At 42.3% G+C, this 27,500-nt stretch overlaps 1 protein-coding gene across 2 annotated transcripts in view; it reads right to left on the bottom strand.

The window, feature by feature from the left end:
* Window positions 1-27,500, bottom strand: part of wu:fa25f02 (uncharacterized protein C11orf24) — a 151,161-nt gene that overhangs the window by 53,610 nt on the left and 70,051 nt on the right. The window contains exons 2-3 of one of the 2 annotated variants that reach the window (XM_039738946.1): window positions 10,095-10,190; window positions 6,964-7,158 (exon numbers count right to left, since the gene is read on the bottom strand). In XM_039738946.1, coding sequence (XP_039594880.1) covers window positions 6,964-7,105 — 142 coding nt within the window. In that variant the 5' untranslated portion in view covers window positions 7,106-7,158; window positions 10,095-10,190. The remainder of the gene's footprint in view (window positions 1-6,963; window positions 7,159-10,094; window positions 10,191-27,500) is intronic. The other variant, XM_039738936.1, reaches the window with a different exon arrangement.

Genomic DNA, 27,500 nt, shown 5'->3' with positions numbered 1-27,500 from the left:
TTGTAAACAAACAGCCGAGAGCGTTCGTAAGCGTCAGGTGGAGCCCAGATACATGTGTTTGTGGACATAATTTCAGTCAGTGCAGTGATTTATCTATACTAATAAAAGGCAAAGCCCTCACTCACTCACTCACTCACTCATCACTAATTCTCCAACTTCCCGTGTGGGTGGAAGGCTGAAATTTGGCAGGTTCATTCCTTACAGCTTCCTTACAAAAGTTGGGCAGGTTTTATATCGAAATTCTACGCGTAATGGTCATAACTGGAAGCAGTTTTTCTCCATTTACTGTAATGGAGATGAGCATCAACGCCGTGGGGGCGGAGTTTCGTGTGACATCATCACGCCTCCCACGTAATCACGCAGTACATAGAAAACCAGGAAGACCTCAAAAAAGCGCTCAAGAAAACATGCATTATATAATTGAGAAGGCAGCGAAACAATAAGAAGCGGCGAAAGTGACATATACAACCATATTCATGAGTTCTGCTACTTGAGAAACAAAGCACGATGTAAACCTACACTTTAAATTAAGTTCATAGACAGGCTGCCGCTGGCGTTTGTAATTTAGTGCCTGCCCATATAAGGCCGTCCGTCAGCGGCAATCCAATAGCAAACTGCCACGGGTAAATATTCACGGGTGAAGGACTGTGCTTATGGAGAGGAAGATGAGATGGTCAGGGTGGTGTTTGACACAAACTCAGCGAAACTGCGAGAGAAAGTTTTAAGTGCCAGGACTAAGGTAACATTAAATACAGCCACGGACATAGCACGAGATGGCACCAGCACAGCTGGGAACCTTCGATGCATGTACACGGCGGCTCCGTGAACTGACGAGTGCACAGATAAAAGCAACAGTTCCAAAGAGCTGAACAAAACCGAATTACACAATTGAAAAGGCAGCAAAAAATATGAAGCGTCTGATAAGCATATTCATAAATCCAGCTACTGCGGAAACAAAGCACACGGTGGAAAAAGTCAATGTCCCGCTAAAGGAAGACAGTGTAAAAAACCCGTGCATGCAGTGTGTCAGGTCTCAGATAAAGAAGAAGACGAGCTGTTTATTGATGCAGTAAGAAACGAATCGATGAATGAAACCTGTCATCTTTACAACGATTGACAAACACGGAATGTAACTTGAACACAACACATCCTACAAATACGAACCTGATTGAAAGAAATAATGATAATCAAATCCTTGATGACAGCAACACTCACAAAACAAATACTGTATATTGACAGTCATGTTACGTTATTTTTAAAATGTTCCCTTTTCTTTTTCTAGCTTTTTTAGCACACTACGTCTCCGCTGCGATACGCAGGTATACTGTATGTATATATATACCCCGCTCTACATACTCGAATAATGGATACTTTATTCGCCATCAATGATTGTTTTGGTAAAGCCATACTCAGTGTATTCATTAGATGAACGGTAAAAAAGTAAGAGTGAGGGGAGGATGACTCATTGAGGCATGCAGGGAAAACCACAATAGCACGCGGGCTCGATGTACGAAAAAATATATCTTTTCAAGTTCTATTTACTCCATATGTGTCAAACTCAAGGCCCGCAGGCCACATCCAGCCCGGCGTGTAATTATATCCGGCCCGAGATCATTTTTTATACTGTATTATTGTTATTAATGGCCCGGGGATATGAAGTGCTGGTAAAACAATAAACTACAGATCCCATAATGCAGCGCTTCAGCTGCCTTGCCGAACAATTACCGCGTCCCCGCGGTCTCTTCAGTCGTTTCCTTACTTTGCGAAGGAAGCAGCTTTCTCACAGCTTCTGCACTGTTTTATAAACGAACGATATATAAGAAAGTCCTTTTTCCTTGCTTCGCCAACGAAGCAGCCTTTTATTTAATCCACGGGTTCTCCGCTGTTTCATTGTTCATTTATTACGATTTTTATAGTTATTGTGTAGGTTTTATTTAATCCACGGGTATTTCACCGCTGCGAAGCGCGGGTATTTTTCTATATATATAATTCACTAAGAGCATGGCAAGCAAGACACATAATTGCTAAGGAAGGCAGAGAAGGTAACGAAGTTAAAGAAAGCGATTGTTAAGGGATGTTAGCTAACGGGCTGGTGCCGCACATGATGATGTCATCAGGCTGAGTCAGCATCGGCTTGCTTTGAAGTGTATTATTACAGCAGTTCACAACACGACCAGCTTTGAACTGAGTGCTCGACTACTGTCATTATTAACTTGAGAAACAGCGATCACAATCGAAACGAAGAAGGAAAAGGAAATATGAGAGTGGTGTTCGTGTAATCAATCTCGCTAATATGTACAGCATGTCGAAATCCACCATCTCGACAATTTTACAAAGAAAAGATTTGCATAAGGAGGCTCCTTCTAAACAATAACCACCTTCCGTTTCATTCTCCTCCTCCTCCCTTCCTTCAGCCCAAAGATGTCAAATTAACTGGCGAGTACAGTATGAAATTGTTGTTTCTGGTAGGCTACGCACTTTTTATAACTTTTTAAAAATTATTGGTGTTTTGGTAAATTATGCACATTATACAACCCCTTTTTATTATGAAAAGGTTAAGTAAGTGTTGCTGTGGGAGGTTCTGAGCGCATTATGGGTATTTCCAAAATTTTTATGGGAAAAATAGTCTTGACTTACAACCAACTTGAGTTATAACCAGCCCCCGCGAACGATTTGAGTTCACAAGGGTCCACTGTGTATATATATATATATATATATATATATATATATATTTTTTATGATAGGTAATTCGTTATGACATAATTGGAATAGTGCGTAGTCTTTTGGCACATACAGTTGCCAAAGCTGACTGTGGACTGCCAAACTCGATGGTAATGTCTATTTTCTTCTTGATTACACCAATGATAGCGAGAAGTTCTAATTTAAGACTTCCTCTAAGACTTCAAGGTCCGATTTCCTTACGGTGTCCAGAGAATGTGCCACTAGAGTTATATGAACAGTTCCCATAATACTCTTGGATGAATTCGCCTAATGGACTGACCAATTCCCTCTGGCTGCAGTCTGTTCTTTTGTTAGTTAAAAACACATGATAATTTCAAGAAAATGAAGGTCACAGTCGTAAATGAAAATCCTTGGATGTATACATTTGTGAGCACAAAATTTAAATAGATATTCAAATGCAACAGTTTTTATAAAAACAAAAAGATTAATGGTGTGCAGGTGTTCAAAGGGTAAAATCTTGGTGAGTTTATTAAACATGTTGAAAACTGGTTGAGCAGCACAAATACGGGGGAAGCTCAGTAGTCAGAACTTTTTCTGAAGGGCAAACCAAGAATTAATCCACAATCTGATCAATGTGCTCAGTGATGTCAACACATGCATTGAAAAACCTGGAAATCAGCAACAGAGTCGAGCTACAACACACCTCCAGCGGTCCACAAGTACAAATGAAGTCACATTTGATTGACAGTTGTCCCACCCTCTAGATACGCCCACAATGCCTCCGGTCTGCAGTAATCCTTCTTGAGCTCCACTCCGCTACAAGAATATAACAACTATCGAGAAAACCAAGTGACATAAACATGCAATCTAACTAGCTGTTCAATGGAGCTCCCGAGTTACGATTTTTGGACCAAGTACAGAAGAAGTATGCATTTCATGCTACTTCATGAAAAAGGACTTTGTTTTAGTGAATTTTGCAGATAAAGCAGACTTTGCTGTAATCAGGTGATTTTAAACATTAGCTCTAATGGAAATTGGCTTGTTAAAATGAGAATTCCATTAAAACTGAGTTAACGAAAATTGACCTGTAATTAACAAAAGTTACATTAAACAAACAAAAATGAACAAAACTGCCCTAAAACGAGCCTCTGAACGGTGAATCTGGCTAAAACATAACATGTACCAACTTATCTACTGGATAAGGAACATAATTCTTAGTTATGAAAAAATTGAGAATTCCAAATTGGCCGCTTTTATCAGCGTTTTATTAATGGAAATATGAAAGCAGTCTTCACCCAACATGATTTCACTTCTGACTGGTTTGAGATGACACATTTTATATGCGATTACTTTAGGGTTTTTTTTATTAGGATTCTGGTTCGGTAAGCACATATGAATCCATCTGCTGGGCATTTCTACCCGACACATCTCTGAGAGTGCCCTTGTGCTGACTACTACAGGGTCATCAGCCAGGACCCACCCTTCATTGATGTTTCACTCCTTCAGTCCCAGAACATCTCAAGGAGGTAGAGCAGCATTGAGGACATCTCCCCTCCAACCCTGGCAGCCAGCATTATGATCCTGGCTTTCTCCACGCCTCATCGTTTCTACAGAGCCAAAGCCAGAAGCTCCCTTGCGCCACCTCCTCCACCAGATCTTTTAGAACCTTCCTCTGCTTGGAGCCTGTTATCCCAAGAGACTTCAGGAACTACTACGGGGGAATATTCCAGTGTAGCATCTGCACCTGACTTCTTACCAGATTGGTAAAAACCCTCCACCCTGCCTGTGAGTACACAGCTGTCAGTTCTGTGTACTTTTACTTTTCTCTCAAATGTGGCCTCCATTCCTTCCTCCCATGGAACAGTCAATGCTTCTATAATGAGGAAGACTAGAGTATGATGTTTGGCTGTAGGGAGGTTGGGGTGATCACTTGTGGGAATTTCAACTGGCGGTCAAGATCAGCTCCCATGTAATACTTGCGTCCAGGTGACAGGAGGGTACTATGCCCTTGTACTGCCACTCTGAGCCTCACCCTCTTGCCTAAAAAACTGGATTAGCTGCCAAAATTTGCCAAGGGCCCTGATTGCTTCCCGCCTTCATGCCTCCAGGATTTCAACTAGCTTACGAAGAACCTGATCATGGAGCCCAGCTCCAACGAAGTCATGCAGATTGAAAGAAAATGCTGCAAACTCAGGATCTGGGAATCACAGAGTTGGCAGGTCTCCTCTGAGTCATATCCAAGGTGCAGGTACCGTGGACTGGGAAGGCTATTGTGTGTGGCCCTAAAAATGAAGCTCAGCCTCGCTTGGGGCATCCACCACATAACTGCCAACGTAACTATCCTGTTGGTCACTGCCTGCCAGGTTGTCTAGTTCTCTTGCTGCTGTGCACTTACATCTCAGACCTTATAATTCTTCTCTTCTTCCATCCTCACAACTTCGGAGATCATCAGGTTTCCACTTTCCTTCTTTATGGCTTCAGACCACATCTTTGGTGCTGTCCCTCATCCAAACAGGCCCTGCCTATCTGCTACGATCCAACAATTTCCTGGGTGTTTCAATAGCCCAGTATACTGTCTGCACCGCATTCCACTTGGACCTTGGTGTACTGAATGAACAGATCAGGAGGGTCACTCAGCTCAAACACGAGCCTCACCTTCTCCTGTTTGTAGGCCAAGCTAATGGATTTTAGTGGAAGCTTCAAAGTCGGATTTGAGTTTTGATCAATTTTGTTTTTCCTAATTCTATTTCGTTTTGCAGTGTATACATCAGTGGTTCCTTAGTTCAGTCCCAGTGGACCACTGGGGGCTGCATCCCAACCAATCGGCATTCTTTTTAACTTGTCTCGTAACTTAACCAAGCTGTTACTTCCCAGTTTCTGTGTTTACAAAAAAACCTGTTAAACCTTTTTTGCATGTACAAGTGAGACACTCAGAGCCCTGGTTACCAGCTTCAACTCCTGGATTTTCATCTTATAGAGTGGAAAAACACATAGAAATATTAAAGACTTTTTGCAGCATGAGGTCAGTTAATCCACAAGATGGCAGCAGAATACTGTCCAGAGTTATTCAGGCTTAATACTGTAAAGCAGAGCATTACAGGTTACCTCGAGTCTCACTCAGTAATAACCATACTTGTATGAGATTTACCTTGAGCGCGTGTCAGATTTGAAATTGCAGGGAGGTAAAACGGAAACATGGACTATACTCTGAATAAAACGTGGGTGGATATCGATGCTAATAACCTCTCTCATTTCACCCAAAGCTCAGGCTACAGACAATGCCTATCGATCTCCAAACTAAGCCCCCAAAGCAAGACACACAGACAGACAGGAGGCCATCTTTTGACCAAGACAATTCAATGAGGCATAGCCCTGTGGATTTTGTTTAGAGGCTTAGGAAGATTAACACCATAGGCAGCACAGCATCACTTTGTGCATGTGCACCATATTTTTGCCCGATTTGTTTCCTTTGATTAAGCAGGGATCTCCATGCTGGTGCCCCAAGGATTCTTTTGGCATTTATCCCAGTCTGTGTGAGTGAGAGGTGAGAGCAGTCCGAGGTGAGATGACGCTCGTCGGTGCCGCACCTCATGTTTCTCTGCTGTATTTGAATGGGAAATGCGCCAATTCAGCGATTTTGACTGTAAAAATTATCAAAATTATTGGAATCAAATCATTTCATTTATTATCAAATTAAATAATCAAATATCAAATAATTTAAGCATTTATAGCATAGAGCAGTGGACAAATGTTTTTTTGTTATCGTTATTAGTTTTTTTTTTACTTTTCATGATGACAGGTGAGGCTGAGCCTCACCTGCCTCTCATGACCGCACGCCCCCGATATACACACACACACACACACCTGTATATATGGTTTAACTGCAGTTGTCAATAAAAATAACTTGAACAAGGTGTCTGAATAATATAAAGATCAATTGGGGATCAATAAAGTACATCCTAAGGGAAATTTGCTTGCGGCAAGGAATATAAAACACAGAATTTTGTTTTGCACTATTAAAAACATGTACACACACACACACACACAACATAAAAAAGTGATAATATGCAGACACATTGTCCCCTTGGCAATATATCTATTATAAGTGGCTATGATAAACCTCGTAACCATTATGTTGGTGGACAACGCTGCCATTAGCTAATCAAAAGAGCAACAAAGACCGAAAGTTATTTTTATTTTCTTACAAGAACACACTGAATGACTGAATTAAAGCTACTTTAGTGTAATTCATATGCAATTGGATCATAGAATACAACTTACCACACGCCTTTTTACATTCATTTTCACTAATGTTTAAGCTCTTAATGTAGTGGATTCCTTCAAGATTGCCGTGACCTGATAAACAGCCTGGCATCAACAGTGATAGGATGACAGCAAACAACACGTAGGCCATGATTCTCATGAGTCGCGGACCAGTTAGTACACAGTCAGATGACGTCCTTCAGTTTCCCCCATCTGTAATGAGAAAACAACACATACATTAACATTTATATGCTTAGCAGATGCCTTTCTACAAAGCAACTTACAAAAAAGGTCAATTTAATTGACTAAACATCAGTTTTGGGCCTGTTGTGAAACAAGTATGACAGGACAAGGGCACAAAATTGAGCACCACAAGTGAAGAGCTCAGAACAAAATGCCAACAAGTTCAAAGTCTCAAAGCCAAAAATCAGTTAGACGGTCGTTTACCGAACAAGAGAGTCTTCAATCTGTGATGGCCAGTGAGATTTTCTACAATGTTGTGTGCTGGGCGGGCTGTGAACATCAAGTGAAGCCCACTGAATCACCAACCAAAATAAAAGAGCAAGGCTCAGTTATGAGCCGCAGGAGCAAGGGAGAAAATGAAAACAAAACTGAGTGTCATTGGTTGGCACGGTGGCACAGTGGGTAGTGCTGCTGCCTCGCAGTAAGGAGACCTGGGTTTGCTTCCCGAGTCCTCCCTGTGTGGAGTTTGCATGTTCTCCCCGTGTCTGCATGGGTTTCCTCCCACAGTCCAAAGACATGCAGGTTAGGTACATTGGCGATCCTAAATTAACTCTAGTGGGTGTGCCCTGTGGTGGGCTGGCACCCTGCCTGGGATTTGTTCCTGTCTTGCGCTCTGTGTTGGCTGGGATTGGCTCCATCAGACCCCAGTGACCCTGTGTTTGGATTCAGCGGGTTGGAAAATGACTGACTGAGTGCCATTATGAACAGTGATATCTATTTATCATTTTAAACACAATGAGGGAGTCTGAACATCAAATGCAGCTCATTCTACATATGAGGAGAGTCTGGAATCAGACTTGGCATTCAGGGGTGTCATCACAGGACACCGTTTATCAGCAGACCTGAGAGGGTGAGGAGGAGTACAGTCCCACACCACCTGCTCTTCAGAAGTGGTTATCCACCTTTAGCTAAGCATGTTTGGGCCTGGCCAGTACTTGGAAGGGAAACCATCTAGGAAAAGCTTGGGTTGCTGCTGGAAAAGGTGTCTGTGAGGCCAGCAGGGGGCGTTTTCCCTTTGGTCTGAATGTGGATCCCAATGCCCCAGTGCAATGAAAGGGACACTGTGCTGTAAATATGGCTCCGTCCTTTGGATGAGATGTTAAAAAAAAAAAAAAAAAAAAAAAGCCCTCAGTGCAGTGTGGTGCTGACGCGTCGCCCGTTGCACGGCTGCGCTTGGTTCCTAATTTGGGATTCTGACGTGGTTTGTCACGTGGGTCGTGTGGCAGCGCAGTGTATCAGTGCATCCTCTCCTCCTTACCTACATACAGACAGTGGCAATATTCCAAACACAATGGTATACGAACATGGATGACCTTTTCAAAAAAAATCACTAAAAGATAGAAAGACCTTTGCCTTAGTTTAATGTTGAACTTAACCAGAGTTTACCGGTTGGTTAAGTTTGAAGGAGCTGTCCAAAAAAACTGAAGATTAAGGAGGTAAGGTGAGTGATTCAAGAACACGATCAGGGACACATTCAAAATCTCCAGTCATCCCAATGTCACAATCTCAGTTTTGTTATCACTGAGTTGAGAAAGTTAAATGCCATTCAGGATTTAACATTGAATGGAGAGAGTGTATGGTCTCACTGGGCTTTCATTTCAGTGGCAGAGTGTCTCCATATTTAGATGTGCTGACCTACTGACTGCTCTGTAGGCCGACATCGAGGACGTGAACTGAATATGTGCTGCACAGAGAGGCAACATGATTTTTGCATAGCATTACTTGAGGTGACAGTCTATAACTTTGTAATAATAATGCTAAACATACCATACCAGTTCTCAAACCTGCTTAATAATCAGGGTTGTAGAGTGCAGGAGCCTTCCCTAGCAGCACAGGCTGCAAGGCAGGAAACAGCCCTGCAGAGGTGGCAAATGTATTATAGGCCCGACTCACTCACACACTCACACACATAAATTAATTTTTTTTTTGTACTGCGAACAACACTCTCAAAAACATTTAATCCAAAAGAGGGTTGCGACAGTTGCAGCCTACCCTGGCAACACCGGATACAAGGCAGGAAAGTGGCCTGGCCATTGTGCCGGTCCATGACAGGACCCAATCAGCCTCACACAATCACAAAGGGCCCAGTTTAGAGTCTCTGTATGACCATGTCCCATAGGGTGACCTGTGGGCCATATTTCAAGTGGTACAGGGTACAAGGCCAGCTGTGGAGGGCTACTCGGTCTCCGTGCAACCAAAGTGACAGTTCCATTCGCATTTCTGGCAGTAAGTCAGATTTGCTCCCTCTGCAGGGGTGCGACTCTGCCAGGGCTGCCCTTTTATTTCAACAATTCTGTTCCTAATTTTAACTGACAGAGACCTCAGGTTCAGAGACCTCAGGATATCACCTCTGATTTTTGCAGATGATGTTGTCCTGTTGGCTTCATTGGGATGGAACCTCCTAAATGCACTATGGCACTGAGTGTGGAGCAGCCAGGATGAGGATCAACACCTCCAAGTCTGATGTTATTATTCAAGGGTGGAGTGCCCACTCCAGGTTTGGGAGAAGGTGCTGCCTCAAGCGGAGGAGTCGGAGTATCTCTGGGTCTTATTTATGAGTGAGGAAAGACAGAAGTGGACTTCGTACCAGTCATTCGTGGTCGATCTACATTCCTACCCTCATCTATGGTCAGGAGGTTTGTGTAGTGACCAAAAGATCATTGATACAAGAGGCAGAAATGAGCTTCCTTTCACAGGGTGTCTGAGCTCAGCCTTGGAAAAAGGGCGAGGGGCACAGACATGTGGGGGGAGATCAAAAGGTGAGCAGCTTCTCCTCCACATTGAAGGGAGACAGTTGAGGAGGTTCAGGCATCTGACAGGGGTTCCACTGGACACATCCCTGGGGAGATGTTTCAGGCATGTCCAACTGGGAGACCACCTCAGGTAAGACACAGGAGAGTTTATACCTTTTGGCTGGCTTGAGAATGCCTCCGTATCCCACTCAAAGGACTGGACAAGGTGGTGGGAGGAAAAAGGGACATGTGGGCATCTGCCACCGTCACCTGGATAAGTGACAGAAAATGAATGGATGTTTATTTGAAGAGTTAAAGTACCGCTGTCATTGTTTTGTTCATTTAAAACATACAATTTGAATGCTTTTTTTATTTGAAAACAGTGATTTTTCTAAAATCGGTTTTAAACTTGCCCACAAACTACTTGTATTTGAGAATTTAACAAGTACTTTTCTTGACACAAGGCCAGCTGATAACCTCTTAAGTTTTCTGGCTCTTCTTTATGGTATATCTTGAAACCAAAATGAGTCCAAACCACTGATGTTCCATTCACTGTTCACATTTTGCCATTTAAAATGATTATTATTACTTGGCTAGCTGACACCATTAGCCAAGGAGACTGGCAATAATTAAAATTGGTTACATTTCTTAACAAAAAAAAAAATGCTAGCAAGTCAGATTTGTCACAATTAAGGGACAGGTGACTGTGGAAAGCCAACAACCATCTACTGCCACAGAATTATTTGTGAAGAAGAATAAGCATTCTAACTCCACATACACAAAAAAAAGAAATAAAAAATACTGGGAGCACAATTTAAAACACTGGACACTGGATTTACAAAGCAAAAGCACTAATCACTGTGCCACCCTAAACACAAAAACAGTATTAAAATGCTCACTTACAAAATATAATACTGAGACCAAATCTGGCCTTAATGGAAAAAGAAAATAAATAAATAAATAAATAAATAAAACTGCCTTCTCTGACTTTTCCTATTTGCAATTTCAAATTGTCCAGCTCAAAAAGATCCAGACAAGGCAAGGACTGCACAAATGACAAACCAAACAAAACGGCACTTGCTACACACATCTGCTTATTTGCCATTGATTTCCTGTCGCAGTAAGCTTGGCGTATCTATTTGACGAGTCTTTGAATTTCATTATTAAAGCCAATTGTTCACAATCACCCCTGACACGAGGGAACAGTGCCACCCTGCAGAACTAATGTGAACTACACTAGATGTGTGTGCGTGTGTGTTTATATTCACCTGCCATCAAAGAGGGTAAGAACTTGATTCATTCCTTCATGCATTCATTCAAAGAAGCTGCATAATAGAGTAAAAAGAAATAAATAAAGAGCTGGTCATCATAAATAAATGCACACTGTTAAGAAACAAAAAAAAAATAAAATAAAAAATGCTGGCAAGAAGAGAGAGAGAGAGAGAGATTAGGAGCACATTGCTGTACCCACCACAGGACAAATCAACCCAGGAATCCCAGATTAGGTGCAGCGGTTAACAGACTGGTGTAAAGCCAAGAGCCTGTCTCTGAAAGTAGACAAAACAAAGGAGATGATTGTTGACTTTAGGAAGTCTAAGAGTGACCATCTGCCAATGAACATTGACGGCTTAACTGTGGAGGTCGTCAATAGCACCAAATTCCTGGGTGTCCTCCTGGCAGAGAACCTCACCTGGTCCTACAGCACCAGCTCTTTAGCCAAGAAAGCCCAGCAGTGGCGTTACTTCCGGCGTAGGCTGAGAAAAGCCCATCTTCCACCAGCTACTCTAACAACATTCTACAGAGGAACCATAGAGAGCATCCTGAGCAACTGCATCACGGTCTGGTTTGGAAATTGCACGGTCAGGGATCGTAAAGCCCTACAACAGATAGTGAAGACCACTGAAAAGATCATCGGTGTCTCTCTTCCTTCCATCATGGACATTTTCTCTTTTCTTGTCTTGATTACTACAGCTTCGTCTATTAGGTAAGATCAAGCCTTTTTTATCTTCTAGGGATCTTGAGAAAGCTACTCCTGCTTTTATCTTCTCTCGCCTGGATTACTGCAACACGCTGTATTCTGGGATTAACAAATCTCTGATACGCAGGTTACAGTTGGTCCAGAATGCTGCCGCTCGCTTTCTGGTTGGGGCAAGAAAGTCTGATTCTGTGTCTCCAATATTAGCTTCTTTACACTGTCTACTGCCCGTCAGTTTTCGAATTGATTTTAAAATCTTGTTGCTAGTTTTTAAATCATTACATGGGCTTGCTGCTGCCTATATATCTGAATTGTGTGCTTTACACCAGCCATCCAGAGTGCTTAGATCTTCTGGTCAGTTGTCACTTGTTGTCTCGTACCGAGTGTCAAACTAAAGGGGGACAGATAGGACTTTTACAGCTGCTGCTGCTCCTCGCCTGTGGAACTCTTTACCTCGTCACATAAAGGAGTCGTCGACAATTCAAAACGAGATTAAAGACTCATTTCTAGTCACTTGCATTCTGTGACCTTCAGTAATACTGATGGTTTCCTCATTGTGATTATGTAACATTACTTCAATTTTATTTATGTTCATTTATTTTATTCCTATTTATGTTATTCATGTTAATTGTGTGTTTTTCACTTTGGCCAGAGCATACACCACACGCTGCACCCGCAAAGCCACCAGCATTGTGAATGACCCAACACACCCTTCACACTCACTGTTTACACTCCTGCCATTGGGAAAAAGGTACCAAAGCATTCGGGCCCTCACCACCACAATGTGGAACAGTTCCCAACATGCAGTCAGATTCCTGAACACTCATGGACTGATCTGATATCTGATATATCTGTTCTGCTCTGTGATGTTGCACATGGTTGCACATTTGACTCACATGCACTTTGTTATATATTATGTGTGTCTTTATGTTACGTGTCGTGGATTCTTCGTTGTCCTGTGTTCTATGTAGCACCATGGTCCTGGAGGAACGTCGTTTCATTTCACTGTATGCTGTACTACTGTATATGGATGAAATGACAATAAATACTCTTGAATCTTGAGTGCAGCCACCCAATGGGTGACACCTCAGCACCACACCAGTTCAGATGGAATGGAATCAGTGTGAGTTGGTTTTTTTTAAGGTGGCTGGAGTGCCAATTCTGCCACCAACCCCCAGGTTTTCCCTGTAGGTTGGGCTGGCATGAAAATGACTGTGAAAAATGACTGTGGATTGGTGGAGTCCAAACTCTTTCGAGATGGTTTTGTAACCTTTTCCAGCCTGATGAGCATCAACAACTCTTTTTGTGAGGTCCTCAGAAATCTCCTTTGTTCGTGCCATGATACACTTCTACAAACATGTGTTGTGAAGAGCAGACTTTGATAGATCCTGTTTTTTAAATAACATAGGGTGCCCACTTACACCTGATTGGCATCCCATTGACTCGAACTTCACCTTCAAACTAACTGATCATCCGTGAGGTTCACATACTTCTGCCACTCACAAATCTGTAATATTCAATCATTTTCCTCAATAAATAAAAGTATAATATTTTTGTCTCATTTGTTTAACTGGTTTCTCTTTATCTACTTTTAGGACTTGAGTGAAAACCTGATGATGTTTTAAGTCATATTTATGCAGAAATATAGAAAATTCTAAATGGTTCACAACTGTCCCATGCTGTTCCTTCTGAATTTCTATGAAGCCCTTTCAACCTTGGGAAAGGTCAGAACAGGTCAGGTTGGGGAGCATGCACTGGCACTGCGTGATGTCACACCAACCACACGACGAAACAGCTCAGGATCCCAGTTGGCAACCAGCAGACATGCAGTCCAGTCCCACTCCCAGTAATGACCATTTATCTGCCGCAGCCAGATGTTATGCGAGTGTCTCTTTGGCCCGGTCCAGCCAGACAGGTCCTCAACATTGAGGATCATACTCATTGCCCGTCGTGCCATAACAGACGCGCCCTCACAATGCAGGTAATTTTCCTCATTCGGGACTCCGTGAGAACTCAAAGTCAGACCAGGGGTACCCAAGGGCCCACTAAAGAGGCACACATGATGGAGTACAGTCTTTGTCGCAGATCACTGGATAGCGTCCATGTCTCTCAATCACATAGCAAAACAGGAAGAACCAGGACTCTAAAGACTTGGACTGTCATCCTTTTGCAGACATATCGGGAGCGCCATGCACTCTTTTCCAGCGACCTCATGACCCTCCATGCTCTCCCAATACGTCTATGGACTTAATAGGAAGAGTCACCAGACACATGAATGTCACTGCCAAGGTAAGTAAACCTCTCAATGACGAGGTCGACACTCTCTGCAAAGACAGACACACTGCTGATGGCCTGGATCCTGGGAAAGGCACTGCATAAATTATACATTAAAGCAGATGAATACCATCAGGCAAAGCTGAAAAACTCAAAAGGCAGAGAGTATTACAATTTCATTTATAAAGATGAAGATAAAAATTTTTTTTCCATGCAATATGAAATAGTAGAGTGATGTACAATGTTATTACTGAGTAACTGACAGCTTTCATTGGCTGAATAAAAATACTACAATACGTAAGCTTTCACGGCAGCTCAGGCCCCTTCTTCAGGCAAGTTGTAGTACAGAAACTGCAGTTCCGTGTGTTTATATAGACATTAGGAAAGAAACAGCACTCAAAAAACTTTAAGTTGGTCATCTTCAATGGGGAAAAAAAAAAAAGAACAGACCTCTCCAGCCGAAGATTCATTTAGCAGGAGAGGAAAACAATGTACAGTCAAGATATTTTGATAATTTCTTATTGCATGCAATATGAAGTCAAGCAAAATGACACCATTTATTGAATAACTAATACATCTTGCCTGAAGAAGCGGCCCGAGTTGCCTTGAAAGCTTGCATACTGTAATCTCTTTAGTTAGCCAATAAAAGGTACCATTTTGCTTGACTTCAAATCCTCTTTAATAAAACCCTTGTGTGCGTCCAGGTGTCCATGTATGTGTGTGTGTGTCTTCTGGTGAAGTGCGCATGCGCGGGGCCACACGGCACGTGTTCAGTCACTTCCTGTGCATTCCCTGTGTGTGCAGAGAGAGAGAGAGAGAGAGAGAGACACTCACACTCACATACAAGCAAGCCCGCATGGGGAACAGACACACACACACGCCCGCGACAGAGACAGACAGACACACACACACACACACACACACACACACACACACACACACACAGGCGTGCATTGTTGCAATGTTACTTTTCTTGGTTGTTTATTAAATTACAGATTTTTTAAATGTTCATTTTTTTCCCCCTGTGCTTAAAACTCATTACAAAAAAAAAAAAAAGTGTTTTTAGCGAACGGTTCGTATCGCTGTGGCGCGAATTCTTGCAGTGTTAGTTTTCTCTGTTGTTCAAGGTTTTCTCAGTGTTATTCAATGTTTTTACATTTAGTTTACTATTACGCTGTGCATTCTATGGTTTAATTAACTATATTTGTGCTTAAAATCTTAAAAAAAAATATATTTACATACAGTTCATACGGTCTGGAACAGATTAATTGTATTTACATACAATCCTATGGGGGAAATTACTTCGGTTCCACTGTATTACTGTCCGACAAAATTACAGGCATTTTACGGAAATACAAACCAGTATTACTGAGAGAGAAAATGAAAGGCACACAATACAGTGACGCATATTACAGCCACATACAAGGTCTCTTGCCATTTAATATAGACCGTTCCTACTAATGTTTATGCACTACTGTTCTAGCGCCCGTTATTGTAACAGACTTAATGTCCAGTTACATTTTAATGGCTAACATGGTGCATCACCCTAGAACTACAAGCGATATGAAGAAATTCACAGAAAAAATGACAATGTTCAGTTTTATAATTTCTGGACTGACAACAAAAAATAAAACAACTGGTAAAATGACAGCATGCTTAAGTGTCCAAAGAATAGCAGAAGCTGACTGGCACAGAGGCCTCCAAGGACTGAATGTGAGAACCCCTGCTACAGAGAACGTCATTTCACCTGTCATCTTAAACAGTACCACTTCAATCGTTACACCCATGATAGATAGATAGATAGATAGATAGATAGATAGATAGATAGATAGATAGATAGATAGATAGATAGATAGATAGATAGATAGATAGATAGATAGATAGATAGATAGATAGATAGATAGATAGATAGATAGATAGATAGATAGAGTGAAAGGCACTATATAGCAGATAGATAGATAGATAGATAGATAGATAGATAGATAGATAGATAGATAGATAGATAGATAGATACTTTATTAATCCCAAGGGGAAATTCACATCTGTATTAAGGTAGTAAAAGCAGAAGAGTAAACTGGAAATGACTAATAAAGCCCTGCTGAGGTTTGCCCCAGGCCTCATTAGGATCACTGACAATCAAGTGTGCGGGTTTGAGCCCGTGCCAGCCTCACTAAAACCTCCACGAGCGTGTGGTCTCCTTGTCTTAATGCCAAGTCTTCAGCTTGGTACTCCTCCTTGAGTGTCACTTTTATCATTTTTCTATTTTAAGAAGCATCAATTATGGGCCCTCTATAATCCAACAGAAGCCACATTTTCCTTGGCATAACTGTTCTCGTTTTTTCAGCTGTCAGAGCGCAAGGCTCATCTGTAAGCCATTAAGAGTCACAGAATGTCAGGAATGATGTATTCCAAGCCCGGGGTTTTGAAGACACTGTGTATACAACTGTGGTGGGAATAATCAATGTGCTACTTGGCTCTCTGGCCGGGCGTCATCGTTATTCCACATTTCTAAAGGTCTATGCCACAATAAACAAGAACTTATTCAAATACAGGACTTCATTTTGATTAGCAGAGAACACTCATCACCTAATGTACTCTTAAATTCAGTTTACTTTTGTCTAGCATCCTTCACAAAACAGCAGTCAGAGAGAACTATGACAAATTCTAAGGTACAAGGCAAGTAATCCATCCATCCATTATCCAACCCGCTATATCCTAACTACAGGGTCACGGGGGTATGCTGGAGCAATCCCAGCCAACACAGGGCGCAAGGCAGGAAAGACGCTACCGTGGCTGTTGGTTTGCGAGCTACAGCTGATTTAAAATCCTGGACAGACAAACGGTTTGAACTATTGACCTGAAAATTGATACACATATACTATGTGACGTCTACTATCAGGGTGATGATTGGCCTCCAATGTTATTCCTCTTTAAATTTTTATTTTATTTTATTGTAGAAACAACCAGCAGCCAGCAGGGCAGCCATATGCCGCATGTGTACGGGCGCCTTTCTCATTCCTACCACCTTCACCGTCACTTCCCCTACCCACTCATTCTTGAGGCAGATTGAAGACTTAAGTGCCAGCTTAACACAAATACTGACTTAATCAGTTTTAATGCGAAAGAGGAGAAGAAGTGGGACACTAGGGTGGAGAAAAGAAGAGCTGCTCAGGAAGCATCAAGCGCATCAACCTCTGAGCAAACGAGTGCTAAACGAATGCTCCAGTCAAGTGTGTTCACTGCACTTACTAAATACTATGGATACTCTAATTAATCAGCCACCAATCTAAAATGGGCAATTTTCAAACACCAAAAAAAAAAAAAAGGAATCAATCGTAAATCGGTGAATTGGTCAATCACAAAAACTGATCTTTTTAGCCCCTGCTTTTCTAAGCTTTACAGTAATTTAGTTGCAGTTCTCCTTTACATAAGGTATTACAGTAGCTGAGCCACCAAACGTGGCCTTTCTCCCCCCATCAATTGTCCTGCAGTGTAAACAAAGAGCAGGAAGTCGAGACTTGTTTTGCAAGAGACTATTGGAATATTTAGCTTTTATGTTAAAGAAAGTGGAGAAAAGGAAATCTGAGGAGTCGTCCTGTGTAATTAGACCAGGGCTGTGGAGGTGGAGTCGGAGTCGAGGAGTCGGAGACAATTTTGGGTACCTGGAGTTGGAGTCTACAAAAAGTTAACCGACTCCGACTCCTACTAAATTTAAATGGGAATTAAAAAAGTAAGTTGAAATGTCCCAATTCACAAACAGTCATAATGAACTACTTCTCTGCTGTAAGAATAAAGCCCAATGCATGCAGTGCATAATGTTACCACAAAACGAACATGTCAAGTAACCATGAAGCATGCTTTTCATTGACTGTATGCGTCACTATATGGGATGTAATGCACAGGTAAGGTGTGGCACCACTTTCCATTGTGTCGTGTTCCACTGTTACAGGGAACTGTGAATCTAGCCTAAAGCCCCCCATACATTTACAGATGCACTGCTGATTTTTCGGCCGTTCAACGAGTCATCACGCGTCAAACGCCTGAAAAATCATCTGGTGTGTTCTCAGCTCCGTTGACTCCCCTTCGCTATGCGCTAGTGAAGGGGGCCGAAGGAGCCGAGAACACAGATCTCCCTACCTGTCTCCAGCAGAGGCTCGTTCTGCTGATCAGCTGGCCGGTGAGTGACACAATGCACTAAACTTCCGGTTGGCTGACAGAGGAGACAGCCACTGCAGCAGACAGAGGCATCACATTACTTTGGATGGGGGCAATGGTCGAGATTTTCGGCAAGCTGGATCTGCCTGTCCATGTGGACACCCGCAATCTGCGGCCGCCAATCAATTGTGTTTGTCTTTAATCTGGCATTATAGTAAGTAGAGTGTTGGCTTCCTAGCCAGTAGTTCTGTGGTGAAATGACATGTATGTTGCCTTACTTTCCTTCAATGGATGTAGAAAATACATTAGCACAGTATATACATACAGAGTCGGAGTCGGGGAGTCGGAGTCGGAAGATTTAGAAACTGAGGAGTCGGAGCATTTATCTACCGACTCCACAGCCCTGAATTAGACAGCAAGAAAAGCTACTTTAATTAAGAATGCAGACCATTTTAGGGAGGGAGGGACAGAGAGAGAAAGAGAGAGAGATATGAAAGGCACTATATATTAGATGGGTATGAAAGGGACTAAATGAGGGGCGGCCAAATAGTTCTGAGAATTGTGATATAGCGGTAGAGTGAGAGATCAGATTATGCACACATTGTTGTGGAGGGAAGCGCAGCATGTAGGTAGAATGCCCAGAGGGGACTGGGTGGTCTCATGGTCTGGAATCCCTACAGATTTTATTTTTTTCTCCAGCCGTCTGGAGTTTTTTTTTGTTTTTTCTGTCCCCCTTGCCAATTGGACCTTACTCTTATTCGATGTTAATAATGTTGATTTATTTTATTTTTCTTATTGTGTCTTTTATTTTTCTATTCTTTATTATATAAAGCACTTTGAGCTACTGTGTGTATGAAAATGTGCTCTAGAAATAAATGTTGTTGTTGTTGATGTCCGTAGACCAGTTACAGCAGGTCTGGAATGGTTTTGGCGTGTAGTATTGTTTTAATTTTAATTGAGTTAGACGTGTGCATTGTGATTTGGTACAATGTCGCAGTTTGAACAAGGTGCTAACATAAAGTTCATGTGCAAATTGGGGAAATCAGCTTCCGATATGCCAGCGGCACCTGCAGCACTTGCAACAATACTACACGGGAATATGGGAACTTTGACCGCCCCACGTATAGATATACAGTACAGTGATCCCCCACCTATCATGGAAGTTATGTTCCAGACCCATCAGCGATAGGTGAAAATCGGCGAAGCAAAACCCGTGAGACGGAGACTTTTGCACATCACGCCCTACTTACAAACAATTTAACACATGTTCATGGACATCTAACCTAGCAGTTGTTGGAATGATTTTGCCAGACAAACTTCAAGTGCTCTTAAAACAACGACAAGCAGAACACTGCAGCAAGCCAGGAGGTGATCTGAGCGCTTCTCCTTAGCGTGCGTTCAGCCCTCACCACCGCCCTCTTCAGAACGCTAGCGGCTGAGACGCGAAGTGGCAAAAGGACAGCTGCTGTACAGGCCTTTAAATGATAGAAGTAAAGCGTGACAAGCAGAACACGCAGCTGGCCAGCAGCTGAACCGATCGCATCTCTTTAGCGTTATACACACATATATATATATATACACACACATACACACATATTATATATATTATATATATATATTTGTGCCTCCTCCAGACCATGAGGGGGCGTCCGTCCTGGTTATGTAGGGGCCCTCGGGTAAAGGGCTTGGAAGCCCAGCCCTGTAGGGACCCGCGCCCCGATGCCGGAGTATCCCGTGTGGGACCCGGTCAGGACGCCCAGGAGGACCGGAGGAGGGCTTGTGCCTCCTCCAGACCGCAAAGGGGCGATCGCCCTGGTTGTATTGGGGGCCACGGGTAGAGGGCTTGGAAGCCCAGCCTTGCAGGGACCCGTGGCCACCGCCAGGCGGCGCCCGGGTGCCTGAGGAACCCTGGAGCCCAGCACTTCCGCCACACCAGGAAGTGCTGGGGGAAGACAGGAGACACCGGATGGCTTCGGGTGCACAGCCGGCACTTCCGCAACACAGGGGTGTGTCAAAGAGGGAATGCCAGGAAGCAGCTGGAGCCCATCCGGTTCCCATATGAGGGGCCGGGAGGCGGCCAAGAGAAAGGCACTGTGACGGAGAGGCCTGGACTTTGGGGAATCGGTGCAAGAGGCACTGGGGTTCGTGCATTGTAAAATATTGTAAAAATAAACGTGTGTTGGGTGAACTATGTTGTCCGTCTGCCTGTGTCCGGGTCCTAGTTCACAATATTATATATATATATATATATATATATATATATATATATATATATATATATATATATATATATATATATATATATATATATATATATATATAAAGATAACTTCTACCCTTGTTAACTGTTACCTTTTGCCTTTTTCAGAACATTAATGCAATCTAGATTAGAACAGGCCATTCAACCCAACAGAGCTTACAAATCCTATCCACTGCTTCCAAAATAAGTCGAGTTTTGAAGGTCCCAAAAGTTCTCCTGTCCACCACACTACTTGGTCATTTATTCCAGGTGTCTGGTGTTCTCTGCGTGAAGAAAAACCTCCTAATGTTTGTGTGAAATTTAGCCTTAACAAGTTTCTAACTGTGTCCCTGTGTTCTTGATGAACTCATTTTGAAGTCACCATCTTGATCCACTGGACTAATTCCCTTCATAATTTTAATCAGGTTTCCTCTTAATGTTCTTGTTCTTACAGAAAAGGCTCAGCTCTTTTAATCTTTCTTCATAACTCATTCTGGAATTTTCCTAATTGTTCTCTGGAATTTTTCTAGCACTGCTTTTTACTTTTTATTGTTTGTCTTTTCGGTGGAACTTTAGGGTCACATGTTGCAGGGTTAGCTATTGTTCAGCACCCCTGGGGCAATTTTCAGGTTAAGGGCCTTGCTCAAGAGCCCAACGGAATAGGATCCCTTCTGGCAGTAACGGAATTTGAACCGGCAAACCTCCAGATAGCAACACAAGTATGTTAAAGTTATGCTGATGAGCTGAACATACAGTTTGTCAGATTAATGTTCTTGTGCTTGATTTGGCTGAAGATAAAGAGAGAGGTATTTGGGTCAACCTTAAACATACCCCTTTAAGACCCTAAACTCACACTGCATTTACACAGCATGCTGGTTTGGATTCTGCCAAAGGAAGACTGCAGATATGACGGCACACATTCCCGTTACCTACAGTATTTATTCAAGTAGAAAATCTCAGCTTGCCTGCAGCAACTTCACTCTATCTGTTAATGCTTCTGCACTGCAGTGAGAAATGGAAAGCTGCAATTCCACACAGCCTGTAGTCTTCAAAACAGCAATGGTGCGACATTAACCTAAGCTCCAGTAAGTGCCGACTTGAGCAATTTCTACAAAACTCTGGCCACTGCTAGGCTGACAGCTGTTGAGTGTCCTGCAGTCTCTCTGGACATGAGGATGAATTCTTCACATCCCCAGTCTGCATATAAGGGAGACAAAGGTGTGGCCAGAGGATGTGACAAAGGGACTGTGAAGCAGAAAGGAGGCCTGCCAAGCCACTCTCACACACACACAGTTCACGCTTGACTGGAACAGCGAGGTACAGAAACAAAGCACCAGCAGAGGGTTCACTTTATTAGGCAGTGTAAAGGCTCATTAGGCCATGGATGGCATTACAATTCCCTTCACCACTGTCTGGCACCCATCAGGTTTTGGTATGCTGGTGTTTCCACACAATCAATACACAGCTACCTCAACAAATTCTTCTTTAATTGTAATCACAACAGGAAGTGTTGTGCAGTTTTAAATTGCAAAAGAAGCCTCAATTACTGTTGCTCAAGGTAACAAGTGACAAATGATGAATGAAACAGATACAAACCTCAGGCTGCCTAAGAGAAGAAAATGGAACTCTGTGTGCAAAGTTCTAGGGTCCAAATACCCAGACAGTGGATTGAAGACCACACACACACATTATTATTTTATATAGATATATATCTATATAGATATATATATATATATAGATACAGATATATCTATCTCTCTATATAGATAGATGTAATCTATATATACCTACCTATATTTATATAGATACAGTATATATAAATATAGATATAGAGTTTCTCCACACTGAATCCTCCAGGCACTACTTACAAAAGGTTACAATGACAATCGTGCTATTTTTAAAATGTTTCCTTTTCTTAGCACAAGCACAGCTGAGAAGCTTCGATGCATGTGCTCCATAACGCTTAAAAAAATCACACCTTTAATCACAAGCAAAGGGGAACTTCTGTCAATGCATGATATCCTGGTACACCGATTACATTGATCATACTTCCCGATTCATTTTACCCTCACACCCCCTTGGTTTGAGAAAGTATGAAAAAATATAGAGTTAACACAGAAAACAGATCACCAATTCAAGCTTTATGAATAATCGATTCGCCATCAATAATTGTTTTGGTAAAGCCATACTCAGTGTAATCCTCCTTCCATTTTATAATTTTTCCACCACTAGCCATGATTAAATGAACTGTAAAAAAAGTAAGAGCGAAGAGATGTGACTTATTCAGGCAGGCAGGCGACAGCTCAATAGCTTTCGAATTTGGATATAAGTAGGTTCTATTTGGTCGAGAAGAAATATCTTTGTTAGGAATGGAAGTTGAATTTAGTCTTTAAATTTCTATGCTAAAAAAAAAGTTATGCAATGATGACTACATTTAACTATATTAAGTCAAAACTTGTATATATAAAGTCATTCTCGAATATATAAAGTCAAAACTTGAATATATAAAGTAAGCTCTGGAATATATAAAATCAAATCTTGAATATATAAAGTCAGCGTCGGAATATACAAAGTTAAGCGCTGGAATATCCATCCATTTCCCAACCCGCTGAATCAGACCACAGGGTCAGGGGGTCTGCTGGAGCCAATCCCAGCCAACACTGGGCAAGGCAGGAACCAATCACAGGCAGGGCACATGTATCATTTCAAAACATTAACCGAACAGTGTTTTTTTAATTTATTTATCTGAATACGTTTTTGTTCACTTAGTTCAGTTCAGAGTTGTTTCAATCAATAGATTTTGACTTTGACTTTATATATTCAGGAATGAGTTTATATACTCCGATGTTGACTTTATATATTCAGGTTTTGACTTTATATATTCCAGCGCTGACTTTATATATTCAAGTTTTGACTTTATGTATTCTGACGCTGAATTTATATATTCACAAAATCAATTTACTTGCCTGTTTGGCACCCCATGAGTGTAATATGTGTGTGTGTGTATGTATGTATGTATTTCTATATATATATATATATACACATATATATGCTGTATATATATATACACATATATAACCATATATATACACATATATATGCCTACATATGCTTATATATACACATATATATATATATATATATATATACACATATATATATATATATATACACATATATATATATATATATATATATATACACATATATACATATATATATTATACACATATATATATATATATATAATATATATACACATATATATACACATATATATATATATATATATACACATATATATATATATATATTATGCCGGAGCTGAGCCCGGCGGGCAGTGGGGCGTGAGGAGGGCTTGTGCCTCCTCCAGACTGAGTCCGCCCTGATTTTGTTGGGGCCGGGTTGGGGCATGGAAGTCCTTCCCTGTAGGGGCCAGGGGTCACCGCCAGGCGGCGCCCGATCCCGGTTTATCCCGCGCGGTTGCCGGTTGGGGCTGGAGCCCGCGGGACGCCTGGAGGACCGGAGGAGGCAGGCGTGGGCGTGGAGCTGATGGGCGTAAGCTCACCGCGTCTGTCTCTCTCTCCACCAGTGGCTCGGCGTGTGTCGAGGAGTCCCGCCCGCCAAGCCGTCCTTAGAAGAGCTCCCTACGTGTTCTCGCCGCTCAGTGTGAGCAGCTGGCGGAAAGGCGTCGCTCGGGAAGCGCCCGGCGTGAGACGGAGGAGGGCGCGCTGGAACCGGAGGCAGGCAGAACACGGCGGGGTGGTGAGTATTACCGCCCCCGTAAAGCAAGCGGGAGGTTTCCCGAACATGGCTGTGACCGTTACGGGATGATCAGCTCAAGTAAGCAACCTCCCGACAGCAGGCGCTGTGCAGACAGCTAGCGGCGGGAGCTCCAATATGCAGGGGCGGTGGATCGGGGCTGCTGAGTGCCCTGGGTCCTGCGCCCCTGCGCCCAACCCTTTCAACTGTCTCCTGTAGCCTGCCTGGGCGCAGCGGGCAGGATTTGAGCTTTCGCTGTGCTCACACCCAGACCGCCAGCGGCTCCAAGAAAGAAGGAGGAACCGGGGGTGAATCCCGGTTCCTCCGATAGGAGAGGAGCGGCGCTGGTGCGGCGTCCGGAGAAGGGCTCCTCTGGATGGGCAGAGGAGATCCCTGGGCGGCTGGGCGAGCTGCCTGCGAGCGGTGCCGAGGCCGGCGAACGGGCGGGTATGGAACCCGCGGGAGGACTTCAGCAGGCAAGTTGGGGGCTGTCGGAGGGGGCAGGAGCCGGTCGATCAGGACCGGCGGGCGGATGAGTGTCCTGGCTGTGCTTCTGGCCTCTTTTCCTTTATTTTACAGGCCCGAAGCCCGGCGAGCGCTGAGGCCGACGTCGACAGGGACCTACCCTCCTGGAACGGGCCGCTCCGCGGGAGTGCTCCACGCCGGGAGGACTACGGTGACCCCGCTGGGGAACAGCGGAGCAAGCGGCGCGGGAACCACAGGGGGCCGTTGCGCCGGCGAGGGTGCGAAAACAGATGTCCCAGGGTGCGTGTTGGGCCCTGGGGACATAGTAGGACTCGCTGGGGGCGTGCTGCCCTTCGGGGTTTTGCCGCTTCGGGCCCACGTGTCCTCGCTAAACGGTGGGGCACTGTGGCCCCGCCGGGCTGGAGCCGGCCGGGGCCAGGAGGCGGAGGAGGGCTTGTGCCTCCCTCCGAACCGCGGGCGTCCGTCCTGGTTCTGTTGGGGCCACGGGTTGAGGGCATGGAAGCCCTTCCCTGTAGGGGCCCGTGGTCACCGCCAGGCGGCGCCCGATGCCGGTTTATCCCGTCGCGGTTGCCGGTTGGGGCTGGAGCCCGGCCGGGGCGCTTGGGAGGAGGGGGGGCGGTGGCCTCCTCCAGACGGAGTGGGGCGTCCGTCCTGGTTAGGCACGGGCCTCAGGTACAGGGCTGAAGCCCAGCCCTGTGGGACCGCGGCCACCGCCAGGCGGCGCCGTGCCTGATTATCCGGGAACCCGACACTTCGCCACACCAGGAAGTGCGGGAAGAATGTGGGGCCGAGAGCTGCCAGGAAGGCAGCCGACACTTCCCCAAAGCTGGGGCGTGCAAGGATGGCGGAAGCACCTGGGGCTCATCCGGGCATTATTTAGCCGCCTCCTCAGTCATTGGTGGAAGTCGGGAGGCAGAAGGACTGAGCTGGAGAGCGGACAGGGAGCCAGGAAGAAAGGCACAGAGACTGTGGGCCCTGGACTTTGGGGGATTCGGTGCAAGAGGCACTGGGGTTGTAGTGCCGCGTGATTTATATGATTGTAAATAGTGTAAATAACGTGTGTGGCTGCAAAAAAGATGTCCGCCTGTCTGTGCGGGCCAGCGTTCCATATATATATACACATATATATACACATATATATATATATATATATACACATATATATATATATATATATATATCATATATATATATATATATATATATACACATATATATATATATATATATACTGTCCAACTTATATTAATATATATATATATATATCAAAATATATATCAATCATATATATATATTACAACTCTTATATATATATATATATACTCACTATACTATATATAATAGCTATATATATATATATACATCATATATATATAATATTATATATACACACATAAATCCATCTATGCTTAACTGACTATAATATTATCATATACAAACAATATATATAAAATAGTCATTGCTATACACTGCTAATATATCATATAATATATAACATGCAATAATATACATAACACTATATGCACTGTGCTGTATTATTACACATATATATATATATATACATATTATATATTATATATACTATATAATATATACACATATATAATAATTATTGTATATATTATATACATATATATATATGTATATATATATATATACACATATATATATATATATATATTTGTTAATATATAATATACACACTATATTATATATACTTTTATATATATATCATATATATATATATATATATATACAATATATATATATATTCACTGCACCTTAGAGTAGGAGGCATGGATTGATTGACAGCACCTGGGAAACCATCGCGCCGGGGAATGTGGGGTATAACTTTCTCCCTCTGTTTCCTCATAGGAAAAAGACGGTCCTGCACCATAGGCATGGATGCCGCAGTCAGATACTTCCGCCTTCCTCCGCCATCTTCCCCGGACGTCATCCTTCCCATCCTCCCTGCGGTCCTTCCCGACATTCCTCCACTTCCGCTCCTCCCCAATAAAATGGCGGCCAGCAGGAGTCAGCGTCAAGAGTATGAACTGTTTAGTTTATGATTTTGACCTGCTTTTGTTTAACTGTCAATAGCGGGCGAAAACCCCAACCTTGCTACAGTTTCTCTCGGTGCTTAATATATGTACCTATATATAATATATACACGATATATATATATATAGATTACCATAATAGGGTATATTATACATATATTTTTAATATATTCAAATAATATAATATATCAAAATATATATATTTACAATATTTTAAATATATATATATAAATACCCATATAAAAATTAACAACATATAATATATTCATAATTTTTATCACTCTTTAATATATATATACAAATAAGAATACTATAATAACTTTAAAAAAAAAAAATTTTAAATTTTTAAAAAAAAATTTAAAAAAAAATTTTAATTTTAAACTTTTATAATTAAAATTTTTTAAATAAATATTTAAATTTTTTAAACCAAAATTTTTAAACAATTTAATTATATAAATTATTTAAAAATTTTTAAAATTTATTTTTAATTATATTTAATATTTTTTAAAATTTTAATTTAAATAAATAATTATTAAATAAAACTATTAAATTACTTTTTTTATTTTATTAATTCCCCTTTTTAAAAATTAATTTTCAAAAAAAATTTTTCAAAAAATCTAAAAACCCCT

Source organism: Polypterus senegalus, chromosome 1, assembly GCF_016835505.1.
Source record: "Polypterus senegalus isolate Bchr_013 chromosome 1, ASM1683550v1, whole genome shotgun sequence".
NCBI lineage: Eukaryota > Metazoa > Chordata > Cladistia > Polypteriformes > Polypteridae > Polypterus > Polypterus senegalus.
This window is presented reverse-complemented; position numbering and strand designations above follow the sequence as displayed.